Below are 27,190 nucleotides of genomic sequence, written 5' to 3'. Positions count from 1 at the left end.
GTCTTTAATTGGTTATGTTATGGTCATTATTCTGTAGATTTATTGAGTATGTCCACAGGAAAATGGATCTCAGGGTTGTATATGGTGATATACATGTACTTTGATATGTGCTTTGATACATGTGGCCAAGTGGTTAAGGCATTCGTCTAGTTATCTCAAGGTCGCTAGTTCGAGCCTCAGCTGTGGCAGCGTGTTTGTGCCCTAGAGCAAGGCACTTAACCACACATTGCTCTAGTCTGTGTGAGGAGTGACGCCCCACACAGACTTCCAATCTGCACCTTGTAAGGCATGAAAATGCCCGACACAGGCCTCTCAAGGTCTGAGTCGATGTTCCCTCCCTCCCTCTCCGTACTTTGTACTTGAACTTTAATCATTGTTACACTGCTTTTTGTGGGATCTTATTAACCACAAACTGAGTATTCTGTTTCTAACTTTTCAGAAACCAGAACACTTCCAGTGTACACTGGATGTATAACACAGAGTCATAGGGTACTACAGCACAGAAACAGGCCCTTCGCCACATCTAGTCTGTGCCAAACTATTATTCAGCCTACTTCTATTGACCTGTACCCAGACCATAGCCCTCGATATCCCTCTCATCCGTGTACTTACACAAACATCTCTTCAATGTGGAAATCGAACCGCTGAGAGATCATTCCACACCTGTACCACACTCTGAGTGAAGCTGCCCCTCAGATTTCACCTGTCATCCTTAATCCATGACCTTTGGAGCTAGTTCTATGACTATAACTGTGCGCACAGAAACAGTGCCCCAACAAGGGGGGAGGGAGGGAGGTGGAAGAGTGCCTCTTGTTCTGAGCTCCAGGGTGTGGTGAAAATTTACCATCCCTACCATCAACACCAGGAATTTCCGTAAACTCCGCTGACAGAAAGTGGCCCGCTCACTACGGCGCGTGCTCGCCCTTTCCTTGTAACAAGAAATTCTATCTAGTCAGAGAGCCACACTGAAGCCATTAGGGTATCGTGGAGTGAATTGTAATGTAGTGTGCTTGCCTGACTCTGAGCAGAGCAGCCCAAGGTGGCCTGCTCTATCAGTCGACAACAGCTGGTGAGGTTTAATTATTTGGACAGTTCTCCATGGAAGTCTAATGAAACTCTCCAGCACATAAGGTTTATCAATGCTGAGCAAGTTAGATGAGGCTGTGTAAGCCAGCATACGCCCCTTTTCCAGAGTTCAGCTTAATAGGCTCAGAAGGGCCATTATTTACTTATTTTTCTATTCAGTGATCATCTACTTTTGTGTAGGACCTCTAACACTATAAATCCCTTCAAAGTTACACCATGTCCATAAGACATACAAGCAGAATTAGGCTGATTGACTGACTTACTATCTCTCTCAAACCCATTTTTCTGCCTTCGCCCTACAATCTTTGAATTAGGCTATTTGTCCCATCGAGTCTGCTTTGCCGTTTCATCATGGCTGAACTATATCCCTGTTAACCCCATTGTCCTGCCTTTGGCCTATAATTATTGACACCCTGACTAATGAAGAACCTATCAACCTCCACTTTAAATATACTCAGTGACCCGGCCTCCACATCTACCTGTGGCAATGAACTACATAGGTTTGCCGCTCTCTGGCTAGAGAAATTCCTCCTTATCTCTGTTCTAAAGGGATGTCCTTCCATTCTGAGGATATGCCCTCAGGTTCCAGACTCCCTCACGATAGGAAACATCCTCTTCACTTCCATTCTATCCAGGCTTTTCAATATTCGATAAGTTTTAATGATATCCCCCCTTTGTTCCTCTAAACTCCAGCGAGTACAGACCCAGAGGCTTCAAATGCTCTTCATATTTAACCCTTTAATTCCCAGGATAATCCTCATGACCCTCCTTTGTGCCCTCTCCAATGCCAGCACATCCCTTCTCGGATAAGAAGCTCCAATCTACTCACGATACTCCAATGTTTGGTCTGCGCAATGCCTTATAAAGCCTCAAGTATTCTTGTCATTTGGGGTGAGGCTGATCCAGCAATACCTTTAAAGTCACAAATTCACTCTATGGACACAGTGCTCCCTAACACAAAGCAGGGGGCTTGAAGTTCGCAGTGGCTCCCACACGCCACACGCTTTAGAACTGAGTGGAGGCGGTAGGCACACAAATCAGCAATTAGCAGAGTGCGTTGGTCTTTGGAACCATTTACTTTCTGAACACTCCATCATTCACTGGAGAAGAATGCTTACGTCCCTGGTTCAAGGTCCTTCTGTTATCTGGAGATTAAACAGCTCTCCCTACATGCTGCAGATTGCTAATGAGGTGCATTTCAGACAATTAAAAGCTAGCAAATCCCCCAATACTGGTGTCCACATTTTTTAGTGAAGTCCTCCCTGCTCATCAAATATTTCATGCTAGTGTTATAGTACTGAGGAAAAGGTCTTGGGCACATATACTGTACATAGTTAGGGAGCCTAAGATTTTTACAAAGTACTGCAGTGACTTTATGTATTGCACTGTACTGCTGCCGCAAAAAAAAAACATATTTCATGATATATGTGAGTGATGACAAACCTGATTCTGATGTGGGTCTCTATTGTGGACTGAGAGTGGGAAGGGGGCAGGGAGAGGGGAGGGTGCGGAAAGCACCAGAGAGATGTTCTCTAAGGATCAATAAAGCAATTGCTTGGAATCAAATGATCCTGCGTGGTGTCTCGGGGCTGAGTGTATCTGCACCCATGCTACCCCCGCCTCTGGCACTCCATCTCTACCACATGTCCCATGCTCGTCCTGCAGCACTCCACACTCAAAAGTCCCAACATCTTTTGCTCCTGCCAGTTTTCAAAACCTTGCTCTCCACTCCACATTGACCTCATGTGGTACGTACACACCAGCTGTGTAGTGAAAAAGGGACAACAGTGCCTCTTTCACCTCAGACAGTTGAGGAAGTTTGGTATGGGCCCCCAAACCCCAAGAACTTGAGAGCATCCTGACTGGCTGCATTACTGCCTGGTATGGGAACTGTACCTCCACCAATCGCAGGATTCTGCAGAGAGTGGTGCAGACGGCCCAGAGCATCTGTAGTTGTGAACTTCCCATGATTCAGGACATTTAAAGGACAGGTGTGTGAAAAAGGCCTGAAGGATCACTGGGGACCCGAGTCATCCCAGCCACAACCTATTCCAGCTGCTACCATCTGGGAAACGGTACCGCAGCATAAAAGCCAGGACCAACAGGCTCCGAGACAGCTTCTTCCACCAGGCTATCAGAATGATGAACTCACACTGACTTGAGTATACTCTATATTACATTGACTGGTCTATTTATTATAAATTATTATAAATTACTATGATTGCTCATTACACATTTAGATGGGGACATAACGTAAAGATTTTTACAACACATGTATGTGAAGGATGTAAGAAATAAAGTCAATTCAATTCAATACAGTACTGTGCAAAAGTCTTGGGCACTCTAGTTATACATATGTATCACGGGTAATGATGAGTTTGAGTACAGAGAGGAAATTAAGAACCTGGTAGCATGAGGCAAAGACAATAACCTATCCCTCAATGTCAGCAAGATGAAGGAATTGGTTGTTGACTTCAAAAGGAGTAGCGGACCGCACGGCCCAATTTACATCGGTGGTGCGCAAGTGGAACAGGTCAAAAGCTTTAAGTTCCTCGGGGTCAATATCACAAATGACCTTACTTGGACCAACCAAGCAGAGTCCACTGCCAAGAAGGCCCACAAGTGCCTTTACTTCCTGAGGAAACTGAAGAAATTTAGCCTGTCCCCTAAAACCCTCACGAATTTTTATAGATGCACCGTAGAAAGCATTCTTCTAGGGTGCATCACAACCTGGTATGGAAGTTGTCCTGTCCAAGACCGGAAGAAGCTGCAGAAGATCGTGAACGCGGCGCAGCACAACACACAAACCAATCTTCCGTCCTTGGACTCACTTTACACCGCACACTGTCGGAGCAGTGCTGCCAGGATAATCAAGGACACGACCCACCCAGCCAACAGACTTTTTGTCCCTCTTCCCTCCGGGAGAAAGCTCAGGAGCTTGAAGACTCGTACGGCCAGATTTGGTAGCAGCTCCTTTCCAACTGTGATAAGACTGCTGAATGGATCCTGACCCAGATCTGGGCCATACCCTCCAAATATCCGGACGTGCCTCTCGGTTTTTTTACACTATCTTACTTTCCATTTTCTATTTATGATTTATAATTTAATTTTTTAATACTTACTATTGATTTGTACTACAGGGAGTGGGAAGCGCAGAATCAAATATCGCTGTGATGATTGTACGTTCTAGTATCAATTGTCTGGCGACAATAAAGTATAAAGGATAAAGTATAAAGTATGTGTGCCTAAGACTTTTTCACAGTACTGCACAGTGAAATGCATCATTTGCATTAACAACCAACACACATAAGGATGTGCTGGGGGAAGCCTGCAGGTGTTGCCACATATTCTGGCACCAAAAAAGCATGCCCACAATGTTCAACAGAGCACCGATACAACAATAACATAACAGCAAAAGCAGCAACAACAGAATGAAACAGGCACCATAGTGGTAATACATTTCAGTGTATAATTCAATGTATTTATAATCTATCTTTTTCCCACCCTCCCCTCACACACACAGATCTCCAGCCTCAGGATAGGTTGCCTCCGGACCCCTAGCTGTTGGCGCTGGACTCTCAGGTTGTAAAACATCGTGAAGTCAAGTGCATTGTTTCTGCTTTTAAATCAAGTTTCCTTTTAATTAGGCTTTAACTCCCCCTCAAGTCGTATTTGTGAAAATACGACTTGTAAATGAGAAATGGCCTTCAATGTTTTCTAAGGTAACTAACATTCAATAGTATATGTTTGACAAAGTGAATATCTTTGGTACTAATTATACATTGGCATCAGAGGCCAGATACACTGTTACCAATCTGGAAAACTCAAAGCTGAAGTTGTTTAATTCTGATGAGTCAGCTGCTAATGTTGTTTTGGTGGCTCCAAGTGTGGTAGAGGCTTAGAGTTTTTGCTCCTGCTTTTGGTGGTGTCTACATTCTTTTTTTAAATTATTTTTTTTAATGAGTTTCTGCATTACGACAAAAAACAACCACCAACAAAAAGGAGATTTATACAGCGCAAAACCAACATGTCTGATGTACAATTCATAACAGTAAAGAAAAATCATTCAAAATAAAATCATATGAAGTTAGTTTCCACTCCACCCTCCCACTACACATTCCAAGCCAACCATTATGATATAAAGAAAAGTTAATCAGAACTTTTGTCACCATAGAGCTGTGAATATAAAAAAGTGTATTGCCTACTACCTAAACTATAATATATTTCACATCATAAAAAAACCCATAAAGGTTAACCAGAAAAGAAAGCTGGAAGTAAGGGATTAAATCACTGAAAGAAAAAGGAAGATAAACCTTTAATCTAAAGAGGAGTTATGAAAATAATCAAGAACAAGTCCCCACACCTTATGGAACTTTATGTCAGAATTAAGAAGTGAATAATGAATCTTTACAAGGTCTAAGCAGGACATAATGTCTCTAAGCCATTGAGCATGAGTGGGTGGGGCAACATCTCTCCACCTAAGAAGAACTAAACTTCTAGCCAAAAGAGAGGCAAAAGATAATGTTCGCTGTTTAGTCAGACTCAAACGCGTGTCAGCTTCACCCAAAATGCCAAAAAGAGCAATCAAAGGGTTAGGTTTTATGTGGCAATTAAGGATATGGGATAAAGTTAAAAAGACATCTCTCCAAAATTTCTCCAAACTAGGACAAGCCCAATACATATGGATAAGAAAAGCCTTGTCTGCTTTACACTTGTCACAAAAGGGACTAATATCAGAATAGAACCGCGATAATTTGGCTTTAGACATATGAGCCCTACGTACAACCTTGAACTGCAAAAGGCAGTGACGAGCACATAAAGAGGCTGAGTTAACTGACTTAAGAATTGAATCCCAAACTTTGTCAGACAGAGAAATACTTAAATCATGCTCCCATGCAGTTCTAATTTTATCAAAGGGGGCACACCTCAAGGTCGCTAACTTATCATGAATAGTAGATATTAAACTTTTACCCAATGGGTTTATACAAAGAAACAAGTCCACAACATTTTATCCGGGCATCTCAGGAAAATTTGGTATTAAAGGGTTAATAAAATGTCTAATTTGAAGATATCGAAAGAAATAAGTATTAGGTAGGTTAAACTTTGCAGACAGTTGTTCAAAAGTTGCAAAGCAATTGTCTGTGAAAAGATCTTCGAAACGCCTGATGCCCTTTCTGTACCGATCATGAAATGTTAGGTCTTGCATAGACGGTCGGAAAAGATGATTATGAAAGATGGGACTAGAGAGGGAAAAACCATTAAGACCAGAATGTTTTCTGAATTGAACCCATATTCTCAGAGTATGTCTAATGAGAGGATTAACAATTTGTTTAAGCAAATGACAAGGAAGTGCGGATCCACGAAGTGTGGAAATGGAGAAATCCTTATGGGAGGTCAACTCCATTGCCACCCATTTTGGGCAGTCGGACTGATTATGAAAGAAAGACCAAAAAGTAAGGCAGTGAATATTGGCTGCCCAGTAATAAAAACGAAAATTGGGCAAGGCCATAACACCTTCCCTTTTAGGTTTTTGAAGGTGAACTTTATTAACTCTGGGACATTTGCCCTTACATAGATAGGATGAAATAATAGAATCTAATGAATCAAAAAAAGCTTTAGAAATAAAAATTGGTAAAGATTGGAATAAGTATAAAAATTTAGGAAGGATATACATTTTAACAACATTGATTTGACCTACCAGAGACATGGGCAGAGGTGACCAGTATGCCAAACTCTGTTTTGTATGATTTAAAAGATTAGTAAAATTAGTGGGGTCTACATTCTAAAGGTGTTTTATGCTGTATTAAATCCAGAAGGTTACCAGGTTCAGGGAAATTTGGCTTTGGATTTTTGTCTGTCCTGGAGTTCAAGGTCCATCCTGCAGCTCAGCACATGTGTGTGGGTTAGTGTTTGACTGTGTGCATGTGAGAGAGAGTGAGAGAGTGAGAGAGAGAGAGAGAGTGAGAGAGTGAGAGAGTGAGAGAGTGAGAGAGTGAGAGAGTGAGAGAGTGAGAGAGAAAGAGTGAGAGAGAGTGAGAGAGAGTGAGAGAGAGTGAGAGAGAGTGAGAGAGTGAGAGAGTGAGAGAGTGAGAGAGAGTGAGAGAGAGTGAGAGAGAGAGTGAGTGAGAGAGTGAGTGAGAGAGAGAAAGAGACTGAGAGTGAGAGAGACTGAGAGTGAGAGAGACTGAGAGTGAGAGAGACTGAGAGTGAGAGAGAGACTGAGAGAGTATGAGAGAGTGAGAGAGAGTGAGAGTGAGAAAGAGAGACTGAGAGAGAGTGAGAGAGAGAGTGAGAGAGAGTATGAGAGAGAGTGTGAGAGTGAGAGAGAGTGAGAGAGAGCGTGAGAGAGTGAGTGAGAGAGAGTGAGAGAGTGAGAGAGAGTGAGAGAGTGAGAATGTTGGTGTGTAAGAGGGAGTGTGAGAGAGTGTGAGAGTGAGAGAGTGAGAGAGAGTGAGAGTGAGTGAGAGTGAGAGTGAGAGTGAGACAGTGAGAGAGAGTATGTGGGAGTGTGAGAGAGACAGTGACAGAGAGAGAGTGAGAGAGAGAAAGAGGGAGTGTGAGAGAGAATGTGAGAAAGAGAGTGAGAGGGAGTGAGAGAGTGGGACTAGTGGGTGAGTAGGTGAGTAGTGTGTGTGTGTGTGTGTGTGTGTGTGTGTGTGTGTGTGTGTGTGTGTGTGTGTGTGTGTGTGAGAGAGAGACTGAGTGGCTGTGTGAGCGGGTGGAAGAGGGGCCTGTTTTCCTACTTATGTTTGTGACTGTTCTGCTGAACATTGTGGGTATTCTCTAGGCTGGTGCTGAAATGTGTGGTGGCACTTGCGGGTTGCTCCCACCATATTCTTTGGGTGTGTTGGTTGTTAACAGAAATTATGCATTTCTCTGTATGTTTCCATGGAAACCTGACAAATAAATCTGAATCTGACAATCCCAGGAGCTGGGAGGTACAAGCAAAGAGGCAATGAGGTGAAAACACATTCCCCCCACCCCCCAAGAAAGAAAGTGGTCTTCTAAGGTAACCATACGAACCTATAATGTTACACACATAATGGATGCCTCGTAGTGAACAGTAAGATACCAACCTAATCCTTGAAACCTCTCAAACAGGTTACTGCTTCTAATGCACTGTGATACACTCAGTCTTTCAAAACTGTTTCAGAAAGAGAAATATTCTAGTTATTGGCTTTTTTCCCCATGCTGTTTTGGTGTTGATCAAATTAGGAGCCCTTTCCATAACGGAGTGTGGGGCATATCTGTTTGAAAGCCTCCCAAGTGCGAGCGGCAGGCACCATCAATTAGATTCATCCCCACGACCGCCCTACATTTTGGCAACACGACCCGAATGGATCTTAAGTGTGACCTCAACACAACAGTGGAGGAGGCCATGGATGGACATACCAAATTGGGAATGGAAGTGGAATTAAAGTAGGTGGTGATGGGGGATATGTCGGTGAGACCCGCGTAGATTGGGAGACCACTTTGCCGCCAGAACAAGTGGGATCTCTCAGTGGCCACTCATTTTAATTCCACTTCCCATTCCCATTCCAATATGTCCATCCATGGCCTCCTCCACTGTCGTGATGAGGCCACACTCAGGTTGGAGGAACAACACTTTATATTCCGATAGGGTAGCCTCCAACCTGATGGCATGAATTGAATGACAAAGCAGACCCTACGGGCCAAATGGCCTAATTCTGGTCCTATATCTTCTGGTCTATGCAACATGGGAGGCAAACGGAACACATAGAAGAAACCCAGTCAGTCACAGGGCGAACGTACAAACTCCTTACAGACAACCACACAGTTGAACCCAAGTCACTGATGCAGTGGGGCCGGCTGGTGGCGCAACAGTTTCAGCGCCAGATTCCGGAGCAAAGGCTCCCAAGTTCAAATCCAAGTCAGGCCACCCCCGAGTAAGCTTTCCATCCGTGCTGAGTTGAGCATCGAGCTAGCCACTCGGCCTCATTAAAAAAAAAGGGTCCAGTCAAGAACGTTCATATTGTGACCCGGTCAATCCGAAAGGAGACCAATCCTGACACCACACGCCAGACAAGAATAGCTGACTGTCTGGTGTGACACGCTAAAAAAAAACAAACAAACTGATGCTGTAAACAACAGGAATTCTGCAGATGCTGGAAATTCAAGCAACATACATCAAAGTTGCTGGTGAACGCAGCAGGCCAAGCAGCATCTATAGGAAGAGGCGCAGTCGACGTTTCAGGCCGAGACCCTTCGTCAGGACTAACTGAAGGAAGAGTGAGTAAGGGATGCTGTAATAGTGTTATGCTAACCACTATGCTACTGCGTCATCCCATGGTTGGTAAAATCTTGGAAAACCTGAGATATAGAATTGGTTCATTATTCTCTCAAGTACCAAGATACAGTGACAAACCTGTTTTTGCATCCAGACAGATGACGCTCTGTGCCAGCGATGCTGCCACAATTAAGCTTTTCATTGCTCCTGTGCGCACAGATACTTGTGCATATGACGATAAACCCGACTTTGACTGACATAATTACACACAGGTAGCAACCCTAATCCTAATCTAAGATCTGTAATCTTGCCTCAGCTCCCTTCTTTCCATTCCTGATGAAGGGTCTTGACCTGAAATGTCAACTGTTCATTCCTCTCCATTGATGCTGCCTGACCTGCTTAGCTCCTTCAGTATTTTGTGAGTGTTGCCCTAATCTAAAACTGATAGGTCTTCATGAATCAAAGTTATTAAGAGATAACTGAAAAGGGTATATAGAATCATTGAATAATTATTCAATCCTCAGAGTCCATACTAAAGCAACTGCATCAGAGTAATTCCCCGACTCTTTTCCCAGCATCACTGGGTATTATTTTCCTACAGGTACCTATCAAGTTACTTCTGAAATCTTCCATATAGAAATAACCATATCTGTGCTGATGAACTGCTGGATTTCTGTAAATATCTATCTTGATTCACTAACGTTCCCTGAGGTAAGGAAATCTGTCAATTTACCTCATCTGGCCTTGCCGTAACTCCACACCCAAAGCAATGTGGGTGACCCACCATGTTTAGTTCTAGTCACCCCATTATATAAAGTTTGAGAAAGGGTGCACAGAAGATTTACCAGAATGATGCCTGTATTAGACAGAATGTCGTATGAGGAAAGGTTGAGTAAGCAGGGGCTATCCTCTCTGGAACGAAAGAGGATGAGAGGTGACTTGATAGAAGAGGCATAGATTGAGGCATAGATTGAGGGGGCAGCCAGATAATGACTAATACGAGAAGGCATAATTTTAGGGCGATTGGAGGGAAGTATAGTGGGGGGGGGTATGCCAGCAATAAGATGTTTTTCACAGAGTCTGGGTGCATGGAACGCACTGCCAAGAATGGTGTTGGAGGCAGGGACATTTCAGAGACTCTTAGACAGACACATGGATGAAAGAAAAAAATAATACCATAAGATAAAGAAACAGAATTAGGGCATTTGGCCCATCGAGTCTGCTCCACCCTCTCAGTCTGCTTGATGAGCCAAACAGAGCGGTATATGGGAGAGAAGGGTTAGATTGATTTTAGAATAGGTTAAAAATTCACCCAGAGGGCCATACTGTTCTGAATTCTATGATCCTTATCATCCCTACAACATGACCGAGAGGGTGTCTGGTTCAAAGGCCAATTCAAGTCGAATACGCACTTCTCATAAGCACTTTCCAAAATCCCACTCTAAATCCAATTATCTTAATTAATGTGGTGTCTTCTTTGTGCAACGATCACAGCAACAGTATTAATGCAATATCTTGCACAGTAATCCTCTACTGATGACAATGTCTACGCCTGACTGCAAACAACTGTCGACATCTGATGTTATCTTCCTCTGTTGTAACTGCTGGAGTTATCTGGCCATTAGGTGGCAGTGAAGTGGAGAGCTAAAGTTATTAAAAACCTCAAAGACTATGTTAATAGTTGTTGAATAATTTGTTCACTTAATTCTGCACCATACGCTACATTAACATTATTGCAACTGCAATTAGAAAGTGGCAGAACTATTGTTATATGATTCATGATCTTTGGATAATGAATTGGCCCAAGTGAAACGTCAAGGTTGGGAAGATTAGAAAGACAGGTAACTATTGAAACAGGTCATTGTGGAAAGCAACGATTGGGGTTTTTAGCCAGAGGGTGGTGAATCTGTGGAACTCGTTGCCACAGGCAGCAGTGGAGACCAATTCATTGGGCGTATTTAAGGCAGAGGTTGGCAGATTCTTGATTAGTCTTGGCATAAAGTGATATGGGGAGAAGGCAGGATATCAGCCATGATGAAATGGCAGAGTAGACTCGATGGACCAAATGGCCGAATTCTGCTCCTATGTCTTATGGTCTTATGGATTAAAATGACTTGTATTTACATAGAACAGCACAGTACAGTACAGGCCCTCTGGCCACAATGTGCCAACCATTGAACCTACTCCAAAATCAATCTAAAGATAATGATTAACTTTATTTGTCACATGTACTGTACATCGAAACATCAACGTATACAGTAACGTGTCATTTACTACGGAGAGGAGGCTAATTGGTTGCATCACTGCCTGCTATAGAAGTGTACACTGCACAGAATTGGAAAAAGCTGCAGAAAATTTTAAACTCAGTCAGCTCCCTCATGGGCACCAGCCTCCCCAGCATCCAAGTAATCTTCAAAAGACGATATCGCAAAAAGGCAGCATCCATCATTATGGATCCCTAACACTCTTCTCATTGCTACCATCAGAGAGGAGGTACAGGAGCCTGAAAACACATACTCAATAATTCAAGAATAGCTTCTACCCCTCTACCATCACATTTCTGAATGGACTGTGAACCCAGGAACCTCATTAGGCGTTATTTATGGTCATTTTATATCTCGTGCTGTACGGCTGCCACAAAACAGCACATTTCCCACAATGGTTACGGGGGAAAGGCTAAAGGATGGGGTTCAATGGGATAACAAATCAGCCATGATGGAATTGCAGAGCAAACATGATGGGCCAAATGGCCTAATTTTTCCTATATCTTATTATTGTTTGTGTTGCTCTGCTGAACATTCTGGGTATGCAATGTTGGCACCGGAATGTGTGGTGACACTTGTGGGCAGCCTCCAGGACAGACTTAGATTCTTAAGGCAAACACCACATTTCACTGTATGCTTTGATGTACTTGTGATACATAAATAAATCTGAATATGAATTACACATCATATAAAAGAGAACATAACCCTGATTCTGATTCCACACTCTTCTGTGTAAAGAAGAAATTTGATCTCATCTCAGGTGTGATTGAATAACCCCTGAGTTTGACACTGCAACCCCTCATTTTAGACACTACGGGCAAGGGAACCATTATCCCTCCATTTTCCCTATCGAGTTGCATTGACAGGGCAATTGGGGTTGTTAAGATGTGTGTTTTGTTGGCCTGCATTAGTCAGGGGATTGAGTTCAAGAGCCACGAAGTAATGTTGCAGCTTTATTAAACTCTGGTTAGATCACACTTGGAATATTGTGTTCAGTTCTGGTCACCTTATTATAGGAAGGATGTGGAAGCTTTAGAGAGGTTGCAGAGATTTACCAGGATGCTGCCTGGATTAGAGAACATGTTTTATGGGATAGGTTGAGCGACCAAGGGCTTCTCACTTCGGAATAAAGGAGGCTGAGAGGTAACTTGATAGAGATGTGTAAGATGATAAGAGGCATACATCAAATGGACAGCCAGAGACTTTTTCCTGAGGGTGGAAATGGCTAATATACGGGGGGCATAATTTTGAGGTGATTGGAGGAAAGTATAGGCACAATATCACAGATAAGTTGTTTTTTTTTAAAAACGCAGAGAATGGCAGGTGTGCAGAAAATGCTGCCGGGGTGGTAGTAGAGGCAGGTACATTAGGAATGTTTAATGGACACAGAGATGGGCACATGGATGATAGAAAAATGGAAGGAAATGTAAAAGGGAAGGTTAGATTGACCTTGGAGTAAGTTAAAAGGTTGACACAACATTGTGGGCTGAAAGGCCTGTACTGTATTGCAAAGTTCTATGTTATATGTCCTGCAGGAATTCAGCAGGATCAATTGTCAAGTTAATTCTCATAATCTTTCTAAGCCAGGAATCAATTTGGATATCATTCCATCAATACCTGAATATTCCTGGGTCGTCACAGAGGGCTGAAATTCTTGGTGTAGGATGAGAGCTAACAAAGCCCACCCCCAGCCCCCCGTGAATGTGATGACACGCGTTTGCGTGGTTATGCGATGTCATCTATTGTTCATAAGTAGCCAATACAGACTGAATGGAACTCAATAGTTCGTCAAAGCCAATAGTGTGCCTATCAGGGAGGGTTTAGGGTCATCCCTAGCTGTCAGTTGCCATGGTAATGGCCTAAGTAACAGCTGTCAAAAGGGAGCAGGGGAGTGGGAGAGAGAGAAAGCATCAGAAGAGTGCAATGAAGCGGCAAATCTCCACAATTAGCTCTCGATAATGACGGCTGTGGGGTGTAGTTTTCTAATTGGACACGGTTTAATTTTATTTCTTGTTATCCACTTAATAATTTCCCCATCATAATTTCAAGGTATCAGGGATCAGAGTTCCTAAACATGCTAATTTATGTTCCAAAGCCAATTAAGTCATCAGAGACTAGATAACAACACTACTACAGATTTGATGAGTTATATTGGATGTCAACTTAACTCCACAGACCGATCTACCTTAAGGGAAAAATTAATTCATAGGACCACAGGGTAAATGTTTTTATTCCATGTGATGGATGTTAATGCCCATGAAGGAAAATGTCATTATTAACAGAGTCACAGAGTACTACAGCACAGAAACAGGTGCTTTGGCCCTTCTAGTCCATACCAAACTATTATTCTGCCTAGCTCCATCGAGGAAATAGCCCTCTATATCCCTCCATGAACGTTGAAATCGAATCCACATCCACCACTTCTGCTGACAGCTTGTTCCACACTCTCGCCACCCTCTGAGAAAAGAGGTTTCCCCTCATGTTCCACTTAAACAGGACAAAGAAATGGGCAGGAAAGATCATTGCAGGCACCACCCACCCAGCAAACTGCCTTTTGTCCTGCACTGACAGCAGACTGGAAGGATCTACAGCAGGTAGTCAAGACTGCCCAACGCATCCCCGGAACCAGCCTGCCCCCCATCATGGACATATATACAGAAAGGTGCCTGAAAAACACCAGTAACTTCATGAAGGATCCCACCCACCCTGCTCATGGACTGTTTGTCCCACTCCCCTCAGGAGGAAGCTATGTAGCATTAAGGCAGTAATAGTTGATCAACACCTCCACCCACCAACCCACCTCTCCACACCCCCACCACCAAAACTTTGTCATTTCCTGTCACTCACCTTATGTACAGACACTCCTGTGCCAAACGTCACTTTATGGACATACCAACAATGTATATAAACTATCTTGTGTATTTACACTTATCATGTTTTTTTTATTATTGTGTTCTTTATCTTAGTGTGCTTTTTGTGGTACATCGGATCCAGCATAACGATTATTTTATACTCCTTTACTTGTGTATTGGAAAAGACATTAAACAATCTGTCAACTTCCAAAAGCTCCCTTCTGGAAAGCGCTACCGGGCTATTAAAACAAACACTTCACACATTCTTAGAAGTTTCCTCCCCCAGGACAGTTAATCTGATCAACCATTCTAGTTAGCCTCCCCAGCCCCTTTTATCTGCTAATGGCACTGCATTTTCAACACTTTAAACCCTTTTCATAATGCTGTTTTCATTGTAAATGCATGCTGGTATTTAGGGTATTTATATACATTTTAGTCCATATCCATACTTTAACTTACTTTATATATTTCTTCATTCTTTATAATTGTTGAATATTGTTTTTCTTTGTTTTGTGCCATGCCCTGAACAACACGCCACAGCAAATACAGCAAATACTAATATGTGTAAATATATATGGCGAATAAATTTGATACTTGATCCATGAGAACATTTTCCAAAATTGGACAAACCAGCACAAACCTTCAGACAGTCACTGAGAGATGCAGCAGAGAAAGAGGCCATTCAGCCCACCACGTCTGTTCCAGCTATTGACCCTAGCAAGTTGAAAGCTGACAGTGAGAAGGTTACCTGAGCTTTGAGCGGAGTTGAATGGGGTTGTGGCGGGCTCTGTGGATTCAAGACTGGACCCTGTAGTTTTCGGATACCTCCTGCAGGGATAAAACCTCCGGAATTTCAAGCTCGTTGGATGGAGCAATGTCCTTCTGTGGTAATCTTGTTTGCAATGCTTTGTCTGCTGTGTGAAACGACGCATCCCACTCATTGCCAAATACCCTAGGATTCAACAGCAGAGGTTTGCTGATAGATGTTGTGGCAAATATCTCCCCGATACCGCTCAGGGCATGGACGGAGACTTCCCTATCAAGGTAACTTGGTGTTGAACTTCCAGTACTATGGAAGGGCACAGAGGAACACATGGCTTGGGATTAATGTCCTTTCTGGAAAAAAGAGGCCTGAATATCAATTAAAACAGGAATGCTAGGAAATCCTAAACACAAGAGATTCTGCAGATGCTGGAAATCCAGAGCAACAACACAAAATGTTGGAGGAACTCGGCAGGTCAGGTAGGTCTTTGGATGGTGGGAGGAAATCAGAGCACCCAGAGGAAACCCACGCAATCATAGGTAGAACATACAAATTACTTACAGGTGGCACCAGAATTGAACTCTGAACTCTGAGCTGTAATAGTACCATGCTAACTGCTACGCTACCGTAGCGACCACAAGAACATAACTGTATCTTGTTCTTCTTTCCGAAAGGCAACACAAGCAATGTTAAGCACATGACAAAATACAAATTGTCTTCAAAACTGTAACGAGAATCATTCCTGAACAATGCATTAATTTACTGCTTGGATGTACGACATACAACAGGTCCACTGGCCTAACCTGGTACGTGAGCCTCCTTCCTGAATCCTTCAGCCTAACCAACTCTATTCCCTTCTCTCTATGAGGGGAAAGAAGGGAATAAGACCATGAGACATAGGAACAAAATTAGGCTATCCTTCCCAGAGAAGCTGCTCTGCCATTCCATCATGATTGATTTATTATCCTTCTCACCCTATTTTCCTACCTTCATCCCTCAACATTAGATGCCTTGACTAATCAAGAAGCTATCAAGCTCCCCGTTAAATACACCCAATGATTTGGCCTCCACAGCAATCAATTCCATAGGTTCGTCACCCTCTGGCTAATGAAATTCTTCCTCATCTTTGTTTCAAAGGGACTTCCTTCTGTTCTGAGATTGTGCCATCTGATTCTAGATTCCCCCACTATTGGAAACATCCTCTTCGCATTCACCCTTATCTAAGTCTTTAAATATTTGATAGGTTTCAATGAGATTCTCTGCGCCCCCCCCCCCACCTCATTCTTATCAACTCTAGAAAGGGTTATGCCTCTCCCTAATCATCTCAACCATTCCCTGTGGGTGTGTTCCACATTCTCCTGAAGAAGTTTTTCCTTGACTCCTCCACTGGATTTTTCTGTGACTACATTACATCCTTTTGATGGAGTAATGTATTTACACTCCTTCTTACACTCTTCTGAAGAGCAGTGTTCCTGTACTTGCAAAGGTACATTCGTTCTGTCACGTAAGGATGCACATCTTTATAATCCAATAGTCTAGATTACAGTAATGCACTGGAACTTCAAAACAATCTACTGACAAACATCATCTCATTCAGAATGTCGCTGCAAGACTTTAACTAAAACCAGGATGAGGGAACATATCACTGCTAATACTAGCTACTCTGCATTGGCTTCCGAGATCTTTTAGAATTGATTATAAAGTTCTCTTACTGGTTTTTAAAGCTCTCAATGGTCTGGGATGACAGTACATCACAAAATTACTTCTGTTTTATAATCCCAGTCAAGGTCTCAGGTCTTCTTCCACTGGTCTCTTAAATGTAAACAATCTCCCTCAAAAGATAATTGTCAGGTCAGCTTTTTTGAACTACGCTCCTAAACTGTGGAACTCAATACCAAAAACTAATAGGGATGCAGACTCAATTCACACTTTAAAACACCAGCTCAAAACCTACTTATTTAACCTTGTTTTTAACTAGCATTTTTTGTCTTTTATTTTCATGTTTAGTTTTATTTCTTAATTTTATTTTCATGTTTGTATTTATCCCATTGTAAAGCACTTTGAACTACATTGTCTGTATGGAAAGTGCTCTATAAATGGAGCAGTTATTATTGTACATGTACTTTGATAAGAAATTTACTTTGAGCTTCGGAGTCTGAAGCCCTGTATCTGTGATTCCACTGTGGAAATTTTGCTTCTTGTTTTGTTCTGTGCTGTTCTGCTGAGCATTATGTCATGCTGTGCTGGCACCAGAATGAGTGGCGACACCTACAGGCTGCCCCAGCACTTCCTTAGGTTACAGAATAAGGCCATTCGGCCCATTGAGCCTGCTCTGCCATTCCATCATGGCTGATTTACTAGCCCTCTCCAGCCCATTCTCCTGCCTTTTCTCTGTAACGTTTGATGCCCTGACTAATTAAGAATCCATTAACCTCTGCTTTAAATATACCCAATGACTTGCCCTCCATGGCTGTCTGTGGCCATGAATTCCACAGATTCACCATCAGGTTGTGTTGATCGCTGACACAAATAAACCATTTCACTGTACGTTTCAAAGTGCACACGACAAATTAATTCAGTTCCGTCTCTGAACTATTCCCAAAACCTATTGTCTCACTTTCAAGGACTTTTCATCTCATGTTTGTGATATTTATTACTTATTTTTTCTTTTGTATTTGACAGCCTGTTGACTTTAGCACATTGATTGTGTGTCTGCCCTATTGGGTGCAGCCTTTCATCGATAGTATTATGTTTCTTGGATTTGCTGAGTATGCCCACAAGACAATGAATCTCAGGGTTGTATATGGTGACATATATGTACTTGGATATTAAATTTATTTTGAGCTTTGAAGTAAATGAATCTGATGGTAACTTGCTTTGCTCTGATGCAGCTCATCTACTTGTCCAACATCGGTATCAGAATCAACTGGTTTGAATTACAAAGGAGCTGCGAGGGACACGGAGGAGTCGGGCAGTCAGAACACACGAGAGGAGAAGACAAAAGGTTACCTGGGACGACAGTGACACCGTAAGGAGTGGCGGTGATGGTTGTGGCTGTAGTGGACATGCTGGCTGACCCCAGCAGCTTCGCCTCCAGGTCCTTTGCACACGGAAGATTCATCTCATGTCTCCGTCTGGGCATGGCCAGCTTTAGAAGATGGCTGATACACATTTTTTCTCGATGAGGCAAGCATCCTTTACGTAACCTCTCCATAAGTCCTAGAAGTCAACGGCACATGTTTACGAAATGATGGACTGTTTCACGCATGGAGATCGGGTTGGCTACGTGTAAGAGCTGACGACTGGATGTTTAGTAGATGACAAGACTTTGCTGAGATGGGGTGGAATTTTAAACCAGGAGAACTTAATTCATCCACCTGGAACCTCCAAGCCTGTCATCTCCACACCATTCATTGTTTTCAGCAGGATTAAGGAGGTCTGCGAGTACTTGAAACCCTCTGGTCCCTGCATTCTTGTCTGGGAAATAAAGACCAAGGAAGCCTTGTTCTGCTGCAGGGTGCAGAGGTCAGCATGTTTGCACAGAGGAACAGGCAGGACTGGAGCTGGAAATTTCCGGCGCGCTTTGGTAAGGGATGTTTTGTGATCTCTTAAACTAATGACCCTGATCGTGTGCAATATGAAAGTAACAACACACTTGCCCTGAGCTGCAAGTGAGAAGATCGGTGGGAAGGGAGAAGATAAGTAGTGGGAAACCATCTAATTCATGGTGGGGTGGGTGGGACCTCTATAACCTCCTCCAGTCTTGTCGTGCTTCACAGTCTCTCTGCTGCTCCAGTTTGGCATCATGTGTAACCCTGATTTCAGTCACTCCACAGTTGACAGCCGTGCCTCCAGATGCAAAGATTCTTAGCTCTGGAATTCCCTCCTCCTCTAGGATGCTCCAAAAAATCTACCTGTAGGAGCAAGTTTTTGTACACCTGCTCTAATATGCCCAGGCAGAGCTCAGAGTCAAACTCTGCAAAGCAGCTTACAGTGTTTTACTGTACGGAAGCATCTATAGTCATATAAAGTTATTGTTGGTGAATATTCACTGAAACAGAATTATATGATAATCAAATGTGTTATAAACAGATTGATAGTGATGTGAATGGATTTGTGCAGGATTATTGATCCTGGACTGCATGGAGCTAATCAATGGGAAACAGGGGAAGAGCCCGGAACATGTCAATATGTATTTGAACGTTAATGATCAGGATTCATGCTAAACAGACACTGACAATCTTCTTCAACCTGAGGCTCTACGCAGCCCACCCCCCGCCCCCCACCACCAGGACAAGAAGAGCAGATGTGTAGGAATACCACCTCTAGACAATCCTGCCTTGGGAGTGCATTAGTGTACCTTCATTGTTACTGTGTCCAAGTCCCAGTGTGCCCACCCAGCAGCTCAGTGGGAGCAAGGTCACCAGGACGACCACAGTTCAAGAGGACACCTCGCCAACAATGCAGGTCCTGCCAAAAACAAATTCCGTCCTATCAAGTCAAGTCACTTTTTATTGTCATTTCAACCATAACTGCTGGTACAGTACACAGTAAAAACGAGACAACGTTTTTCAGGACCATGGTGCTACGTGAACAATACAAAAACTACACTGAACTACGTAAAAGACAACACAAAACTGCACTAGACTACAGACCTACCCAGAACTACATGAGGGAATTCGTATGAGGAAATCGATAGTCATTTATAGAAAGCATCCTATCAGGAAACATCACGGATTGTTGTGGCATCTGCTCTGCCCGAGACTACAAGAAACTGCAGAGAGATGTGGACGCAGATCAGCACAGCAGACACCAACCTCCCTTCTATGGACTCTGCCTACACTTCTCACTACCCTAGTAAAGCAGTCAGCATAATCAAAGACCAGACTCACCCTGCATATTTTCTCTTCTCCACATTCCCATCAAGTAGAAAATAGGAAAGCCTGAAAGTATGTACCTCCAGGTTCAAGGATAGTTTCTATCCCACTATCTCTCAACATAACTTCAAAAGGCATGTTCTCTAATCCAGGCAGAATCCTGGTAAATCTCCTCTGTGCCCTCTTTAAACCTTCTACATTTTTCCTATAATAAGGCGGTGAGAACTGAACACAAATCCAAGTGTGGTCTAGCCACAGTGAACTACAAATCTAAGAGTAACTCAAACTGCAGCAGTGGTTGAGACAAATTAACTGTGCGTTGTCCACAAATCTTAATATCTCCCCAACCAAACCCATCCTCAAACAATTCCTTCTGAGATTCCATCTCATTGCATTCTTTAACAGCAGCAATTTCCGCACAGAAGTATTTTATTTAGCAATAAACTTTGAGCCACATTGCTCCAGCAACCCCCGAGAAACCGGACTAACCCCCAACCTAATCACAGGAGAATTGATCAATTAACCTACCCAATATGTCTTTGGACTGTGGGAGGAAACCTGAACACCGAGAGGAAATCACGCTTCCACAGGGAGGACATACAGAGACTCCTTACAGAAACTGAACTCTGAACTCCAGAATGCCCCCAAGATGTAATAGCGTTGCACTAGCTGCTACTGTGGCTCCCATGTGATATGTCACATCTTCTCATTGGCCGGAGACTAAGCATTGGCTAATCAGCCACTTGCCTTTGTTCTAATCAGGAATCCTCTCCAGTTCACCCATTGGTAAAATATGGGCACATGGCACAAGCAAAGAGAAAAAAACATTACCTGGGCTCTGACTCAGACTGAAAGAAGATTTGCGACTGAGTGTGGTACTGGCTGTGGTGGTGGTGGTGGACTGTAACCAGAGTATCTTCTTTGCGAGGTCCTTCACACAGGGGAGATCCATCTCATAGATCTTACTGTAGTAATTGTAATGATAAAGTGGGACGACACAATGCTTTTCTCGGCCAGATAAGCGTCGGTTACGAAGCAATTCTTTAAGCCCTAGAAACCAACAGTACAAGTTACTAGAAAGAGACTATTGACCGCCCTGCTCTCTCCAGTAATTGAGGGGATGTGGCCAGATTATGGAGATTAGAACTTCATTTTCCTTATGAGAGCTTCAAAGGTGCAGCCAAGTTGCTTGGAGAAGCAGCAACACACACAGATTGCTGGAGGATTTCAATATTTGCGTGTCCTTCCATAATATGTGTGTGTTGCTGAAGATTTCCAGCATCTGCAGAATCTCTTGCACCTCCAAAGGGAGCAGCAAGCCAGGATTAGTGCCATTACTGCACATGTTCCAGATGGGGTATTCAGGACCGTGTTGGCGCGTGGCCAAGTGGTTAAGGCGTTTGTCTAGTGATCTGAAGGTTGCTAGTTCGAGTTTTGGCTGAGGCAGTGTGTTGTGTCCTTGAGCAAGGCACTTAACCACACATTGCTCTGCGACGACACCGGTGCCAGGCCGTATGGGTCCTAATGCCCTTCCCTTGGACAACATCGGTGGTGTGGAGAGGGGAGACTTGCAGCATGGGCAACTGCTGGTCTTCCATACAACCTTGCCCAGGCCCACACCCTGGAAACCTTCCAAGGTGCAAATCCATGGTCTCATGAGACTAACAGCTGCCTATATTCAGGACCATGTTCAGTTTGAAGATAATCTCTTCTGAGATGACTGGTCTCTCCAAAAAAAAATGTCTTGCAGAAGAAGGGTATCAAACTTCTATTGGACGGAATTTTTAATCCAACTATCAGCAGGAGAATGAAAAAAAACCTTTATAAGTTACATGGAGGAGCAGTGAACATCTGTTGGGGTAATTTTGTGCATATTTGTTTTGGCGTACTACTGAAAGGAGATGATGAGTTTTAATTGGAAAGGATCTGTATGGAGACTATTGACCATTGAAAGTTTGTTTAAGATTATACTCTATTACTAATGATATGGACAATAGTCTGGATGTTTTTGCACACAAGGTGAATGAAGAGAATGAATGGATGCAATGTTGAGCGCGGGATTAGGTAGGATAGCTCTGCTTTGAGCAAAACAGGCACAATGGGTTTAAATGCTTCTTTCTTTGTGGTAATGTTTTAATCATTCAATCAATAAGATCACAAGAAGAATATTGGACAGTTATAGAATGATATTAGCAATTCTAAATAACTGTGAGTTAATGAATAATTAAATGTATGTATACATTTAATGTATATGTACATTAAACACATGTGAGTGTATGTGTGTCTCATAAATATGAAAAATCTGCAGATGCTGGAAATCCAAGCAACACATTCAAAATGCTGGAGGAACACAGCAGGCCAGGCAGCAACGATGGAAATGAGCAAACAGTCAATGTTTCAGGCCCAGACCCTTCATCAGGCGTCCTGATGAAGTATCTTAGTCTGAAATGTTGACTGTTTGTTCTTGTGTGTGTTTCTGTGTGAGTGTCTGTCTGCTGTGCATGTGTGTCCATTGTGTGTTTGTATCCCTCTGTGTCTAGAAAGGAATTGGGTGCAAATGCTAATTGGTTAGCACTCAATCAAAATGACGTCATTCTCAACAGAGTGAATCAGGGACAAAAAGACTTGAATTGCAGTGAATGTATTATCTTCACCAGAAGAAGACCATCAAGGAGACCACATCTGGAAGAGTGCACCTATGAAATTAATCATCCTGAAAAGAGTCAGCAAAAATGGAGAGCGAGAGAGAGCGAGAGAGAGCGAGAGAGAGCGAGAGAATAGAGAAGACAGAGGTAGCTACCCTTGTTCCTCATTCTGAAGACAAGAGTCAAGCGGTACAGTTCTTTCCAGAGGAAGACTGGGGAGGAAGTGATAAACGTAGCAGAGAGCTGGACAGAGGAGAAGATAGCAGCCAGTTACAATTCCCAACATCTTCACTGAGGCTTTTTGTTCCACAGATGCCAACAGCCCTTTGACACATCGTTCTGGGAATCCAAATCTGTGTAATAATTTTTACAAACTGATATGAAGTCTAGTCAATTATGGAAGGCTCAAGGCTGAGTCTAATGCCATCTTTGTTCAATGCCAGCTTGTAATTGAAGAGTGGTCACCAAACTCTATCACATTCCATTACTAAAAGTTAATCTTTGTGAAATCTCTGATAAAACATAAAAGGTCAGCACAGCAACACGATCAAAGTTGCTGGTGAACGCAGCAGGCCAGGCAGCATCTCTAGGAAGAGGTACAGTCGACGTTTCAGGCCGAGACCCTGTGTCAGGTTAAAGATCAGCACAGTACAGGCCCTTCAGCCCATGATGTTGTGCTGACCTTTTAACTTCCTCTAAGATCTATCTAACCCTTCCCTCCTACATAACTCTCCATTTTTAAAGACCATATGTCTTATGGTCTGATTTATTATCCCTCTCAACACCATTTTCTATCATCTGTGCTTCTATCATCCATTTTTCTCTTCAGCACAAGGTCAAGGAAGTTGATTATAACCTTTGGATATTTTGTTAGGTTTTTAGTTACCAAGAGCCAATGCTTGACCAAAGCTAATCTGTTGTGGGGATGTAAACACACTCCCTCACTGTTCCACCAACTTATGGAACCATTGTAATTATGGGCCATTAATCTACAAAATCACAAAGTTATGTAGATACAATCCCAAACTTAAGAAAGCATTTACAACATAGAGTCAACGTTTCTGTTCTGCAAGAGCTTTCTGTACCTAGTCTTTACCCCCGATCACCATATCCCTCCACAACAGGGGTTCTCAACCTTTTTTTACACCATGGACCAATACCATTAAGCAAGCGGTCCATGGACCCCAGGTAGAATCTACACCATTCCCTCTGGTCCCTATCCAGATTCTCCATATATCTGTCAATATTACTCTCCTCAATTTCTTGTAGGAATGGCTTCCACATTCTCACCACTCTGAGTAAAGAATTTTCTCCTGGACCCTTTGTCAATGACTGTTAGATTTAGTTGTACATCTATGCAGAAAGGTGTCAGAGAAAGGCTGGAAACATCATCTATCCCCCCTCCTCATGGACCATTTGTCCCACTCCCAACAGAGAGGAGGCTAAGCAGCATCCATGCCTGGACCACCAGACTCAAAAACAGTTACTTTCCCCAAGCAGAGAGACTGATCAACACCTCCACCCACTAACTCAACCCTCCACACCTCCACCACTACTACGTTATCATTTCCTGTCAGAGACACCTTGTGTAGAGATACTTCAGGAACTTGCCGTTAATCTATATAGTTGGAGACAGCACCGAGCAGCTCGTAAGTTGCTATGGTGACCGAAGGCGGTGTTATTTAATGGACACTCGATGTTATGATTTTTGGCAGGTTGTTGACACTTCTCAAGGACTTTTGCCTGCTTGCATTTCTTCACAGAGAGAGGAAGGAGGAGTTATTTGAATGACAGTTGATGCTCAGCACGAGAAGATAAAATAGGAGGTCAGATGATAGACCTCAGACACATGTTCTGGACGTTGAATGAGCATTGTTGTGCCCGCAGGAAAAGTGGGTTTTGGAGGATCGATCAGGCAGATCGATCCATTGCTCTTGCAGTGAAAAGAGGAAAGGGGTTGACTGGTGGGGAGTTGTCCATGTGTCCATCCTCGCCTGGGGGAAAGCTCCACCACAGAAAACCGGTCCCCATTGTTGAAGTCACAGCTGGTGACTTTTAAAGGATTTCGAAGGACAACGAGGAGATCGACAGCGTCAGCTCACCTGAAGACTCAAATCTCTCCCTCTCCCTCTCTCCATCGCTACTCAACTCAGTACCATGAACTGAACTGAACTTTACTCATCATCGTAAGCCTGTATCTTTTTACCGCTAGACTTAAAGAAGCTTGGTTTTTCATACATATATTTCCACACTTACTGATATACTTACATATATATATATAAAATCATTGCTAACCTGTTTGATTTATCTACATTTATATTACTGTATTGCATAGTTACTAATAAATATTATTAGTTAATAGCAATACTGGACTCCAAAGTGTTTTCCATCTCTGCTGGTTCTTTATTCCCATCACGGGGTACGTGACATTATCTCATTGTGTATTTTGCGCTATATTGGATCCAAAGTAACAATTATTTCATTCTCCTTTACACTTGTGTACTGGTAATGACATTAACCAATCTTGAACCTTGAACATGCATGGGAACAAGCAACTTTGTTTTTACAAGCTTTAACCATCTCCAAGATCACTGGATGTTGCTCCCGCACCCCCTCCCCCCCACCCCGACTCTTTTATCAACGATTCAATCTTTCCTGACAGGAATAACCTGTCAGCCTTGTATCAGTCATCAAAAACCTGTTCACAATTTTCACAATACCTCTGCATCCATACCATGCTGTAAAGTTTGTGTACGGTCAACCAAGTGCAACATTATGATGGGTCTCAGCCTGGATAGTTGACTGCTTATTTCCATCCATGGATACAGGCTGACCTGTTGAGCCCTTCCAGCACACTGTGAGTATTGTATTTCTCTAGATTTCCAGCATTGGCAGTATCTCTTATATTTGTGATTATAACCAAAGATTGCATTAGATCTCTTCTCTTCAGTCCTGTCTATAAGACTAGAAGACACAGGAGCAGAATTAGGCCATTCAGCCCATCAAGTCATCTTCCCCATTTCATCATTATTATCCCTCTCAATCCCATCCTTCTGCCTTCTCTCAATAGACTTTGAGAGATAAAGAACCTATCAATAAAGAACCTATCAATCTCCACTTTAAATGTTGGCTGATTTATTTATTTAGCGATACCGCACAGAGTGGGCCCTTAGAAACCCAATGGCCCAGACATCCCATAATCCTGATTAACCCCATACTAATCATGGGACACTTTACATTGAACAGTTAACCTACCTGCTACGTCTTTGGACTGTGGGAGGACACTGGAGCACCCAGGAAACCTGCACATTCCAAAGGGAGGACATACAGAGACTCCTTATGAAACGGCGGTGCTGGAATTGAACTCTGAAACTCCCCAAACTGTAATAGCATAGCAGTAACCACTACACTACTGTGGCATCAAATATATCCAATGACTTGGCCTCCATAGCTATCTGTGTCAATGAATTGCACAGATTCACCACCCACTGGATAAAGAAATTCCTTCTCATCTCTGCTCTAAATGGATGTCATTCCACTCTGGGGCTGTGCCCTCTGGTCCTAGACTCCCCCACTATAGGAAACATCTTCTCCACATCCATTCATTCTGGGCCTTTCAATATTTGATTGTTTCAATGAGATATTCCCCTCTCATTCTTCTAAACTCCAGTCAGTACAGGCCCAGAGCCATCAAACCCTATCATTCTGAGGATAATTCTTGTGAACCTTCACTGGATGCTCTCTAATACCAGCGCAGATAAGGGGCTCAAAACTGTTCACAATACTCCAAGTACAGTGTGACCTATGCCTTATAGAGTCTCAATGTTACATCCTTGTTTTACTAAACCACACTCCTGAACTGTGAAATTCAATACCTAAAGCTATAAGAGATGCTATGAATTTCATTGATTCACCACCACTGGTAAATCCCATTGTGAGCTGTTTGCTTCTGCGTCCCCAGATCATATTACTACACTGCCCCCTACCAAGGGGATTTAGCAACCTTAAGTTCCTACCAAAATGTATTACCCTGCACACCTTTTACTTGGAACGTCTGGGCTCTGAAAGTCCAGGCTGAAGTTCCCACTACAGAAATGATGGCGTGCTGCCCTGTTGGATTTGTGAGACATTAACCCAGTGCTTCTTTGATGAACGTATAAGATTCCAGTAAACTAGTTGTGACCTGGTTACAGAGAGTCAAAGGCTGATGATACACATCTCTTAGAGAGAGAATATATATACATAATACTGTGCAAAAGATTAGAGACATACAGTGTGTGTGTATATATAGCTATATACTATATAGCCTAAGAGTTTTCTACAGTACTGTAGTAATTTTATGTATTACATTGTACTGCTGCTGCAAAAGAAAAATAAATTTCTTAACATATGTAAGTAATGATAAACTTGATTCTGATATGGGTCTCCATTATGGACTGAAAGTGGGAAGGGGGC

The 27,190-nt window shown here is 42.8% G+C and overlaps 1 protein-coding gene across 7 annotated transcripts in view; it reads right to left on the bottom strand.

Moving 5' to 3' along the window:
- The window catches only part of robo2 (roundabout, axon guidance receptor, homolog 2 (Drosophila)), a 1,315,623-nt gene that overhangs the window by 791,194 nt on the left and 497,239 nt on the right, over positions 1-27,190 (bottom strand). For 5 of the 7 annotated variants that reach the window (XM_063050228.1, XM_063050229.1, XM_063050235.1 and 2 more), the window contains exons 2-4: positions 20,922-21,140; positions 18,223-18,432; positions 15,199-15,402 (exon numbers count right to left, since the gene is read on the bottom strand). The exons of the other annotated variants lie outside the window; for them this stretch is intronic. In XM_063050228.1, coding sequence (XP_062906298.1) covers positions 15,199-15,402; positions 18,223-18,432; positions 20,922-21,140 — 633 coding nt within the window. The remainder of the gene's footprint in view (positions 1-15,198; positions 15,403-18,222; positions 18,433-20,921; positions 21,141-27,190) is intronic. 7 annotated transcript variants of the gene reach the window in all.

This window comes from Mobula hypostoma, chromosome 6 (assembly GCF_963921235.1).
Source record: "Mobula hypostoma chromosome 6, sMobHyp1.1, whole genome shotgun sequence".
NCBI lineage: Eukaryota > Metazoa > Chordata > Chondrichthyes > Myliobatiformes > Myliobatidae > Mobula > Mobula hypostoma.
This window is presented reverse-complemented; position numbering and strand designations above follow the sequence as displayed.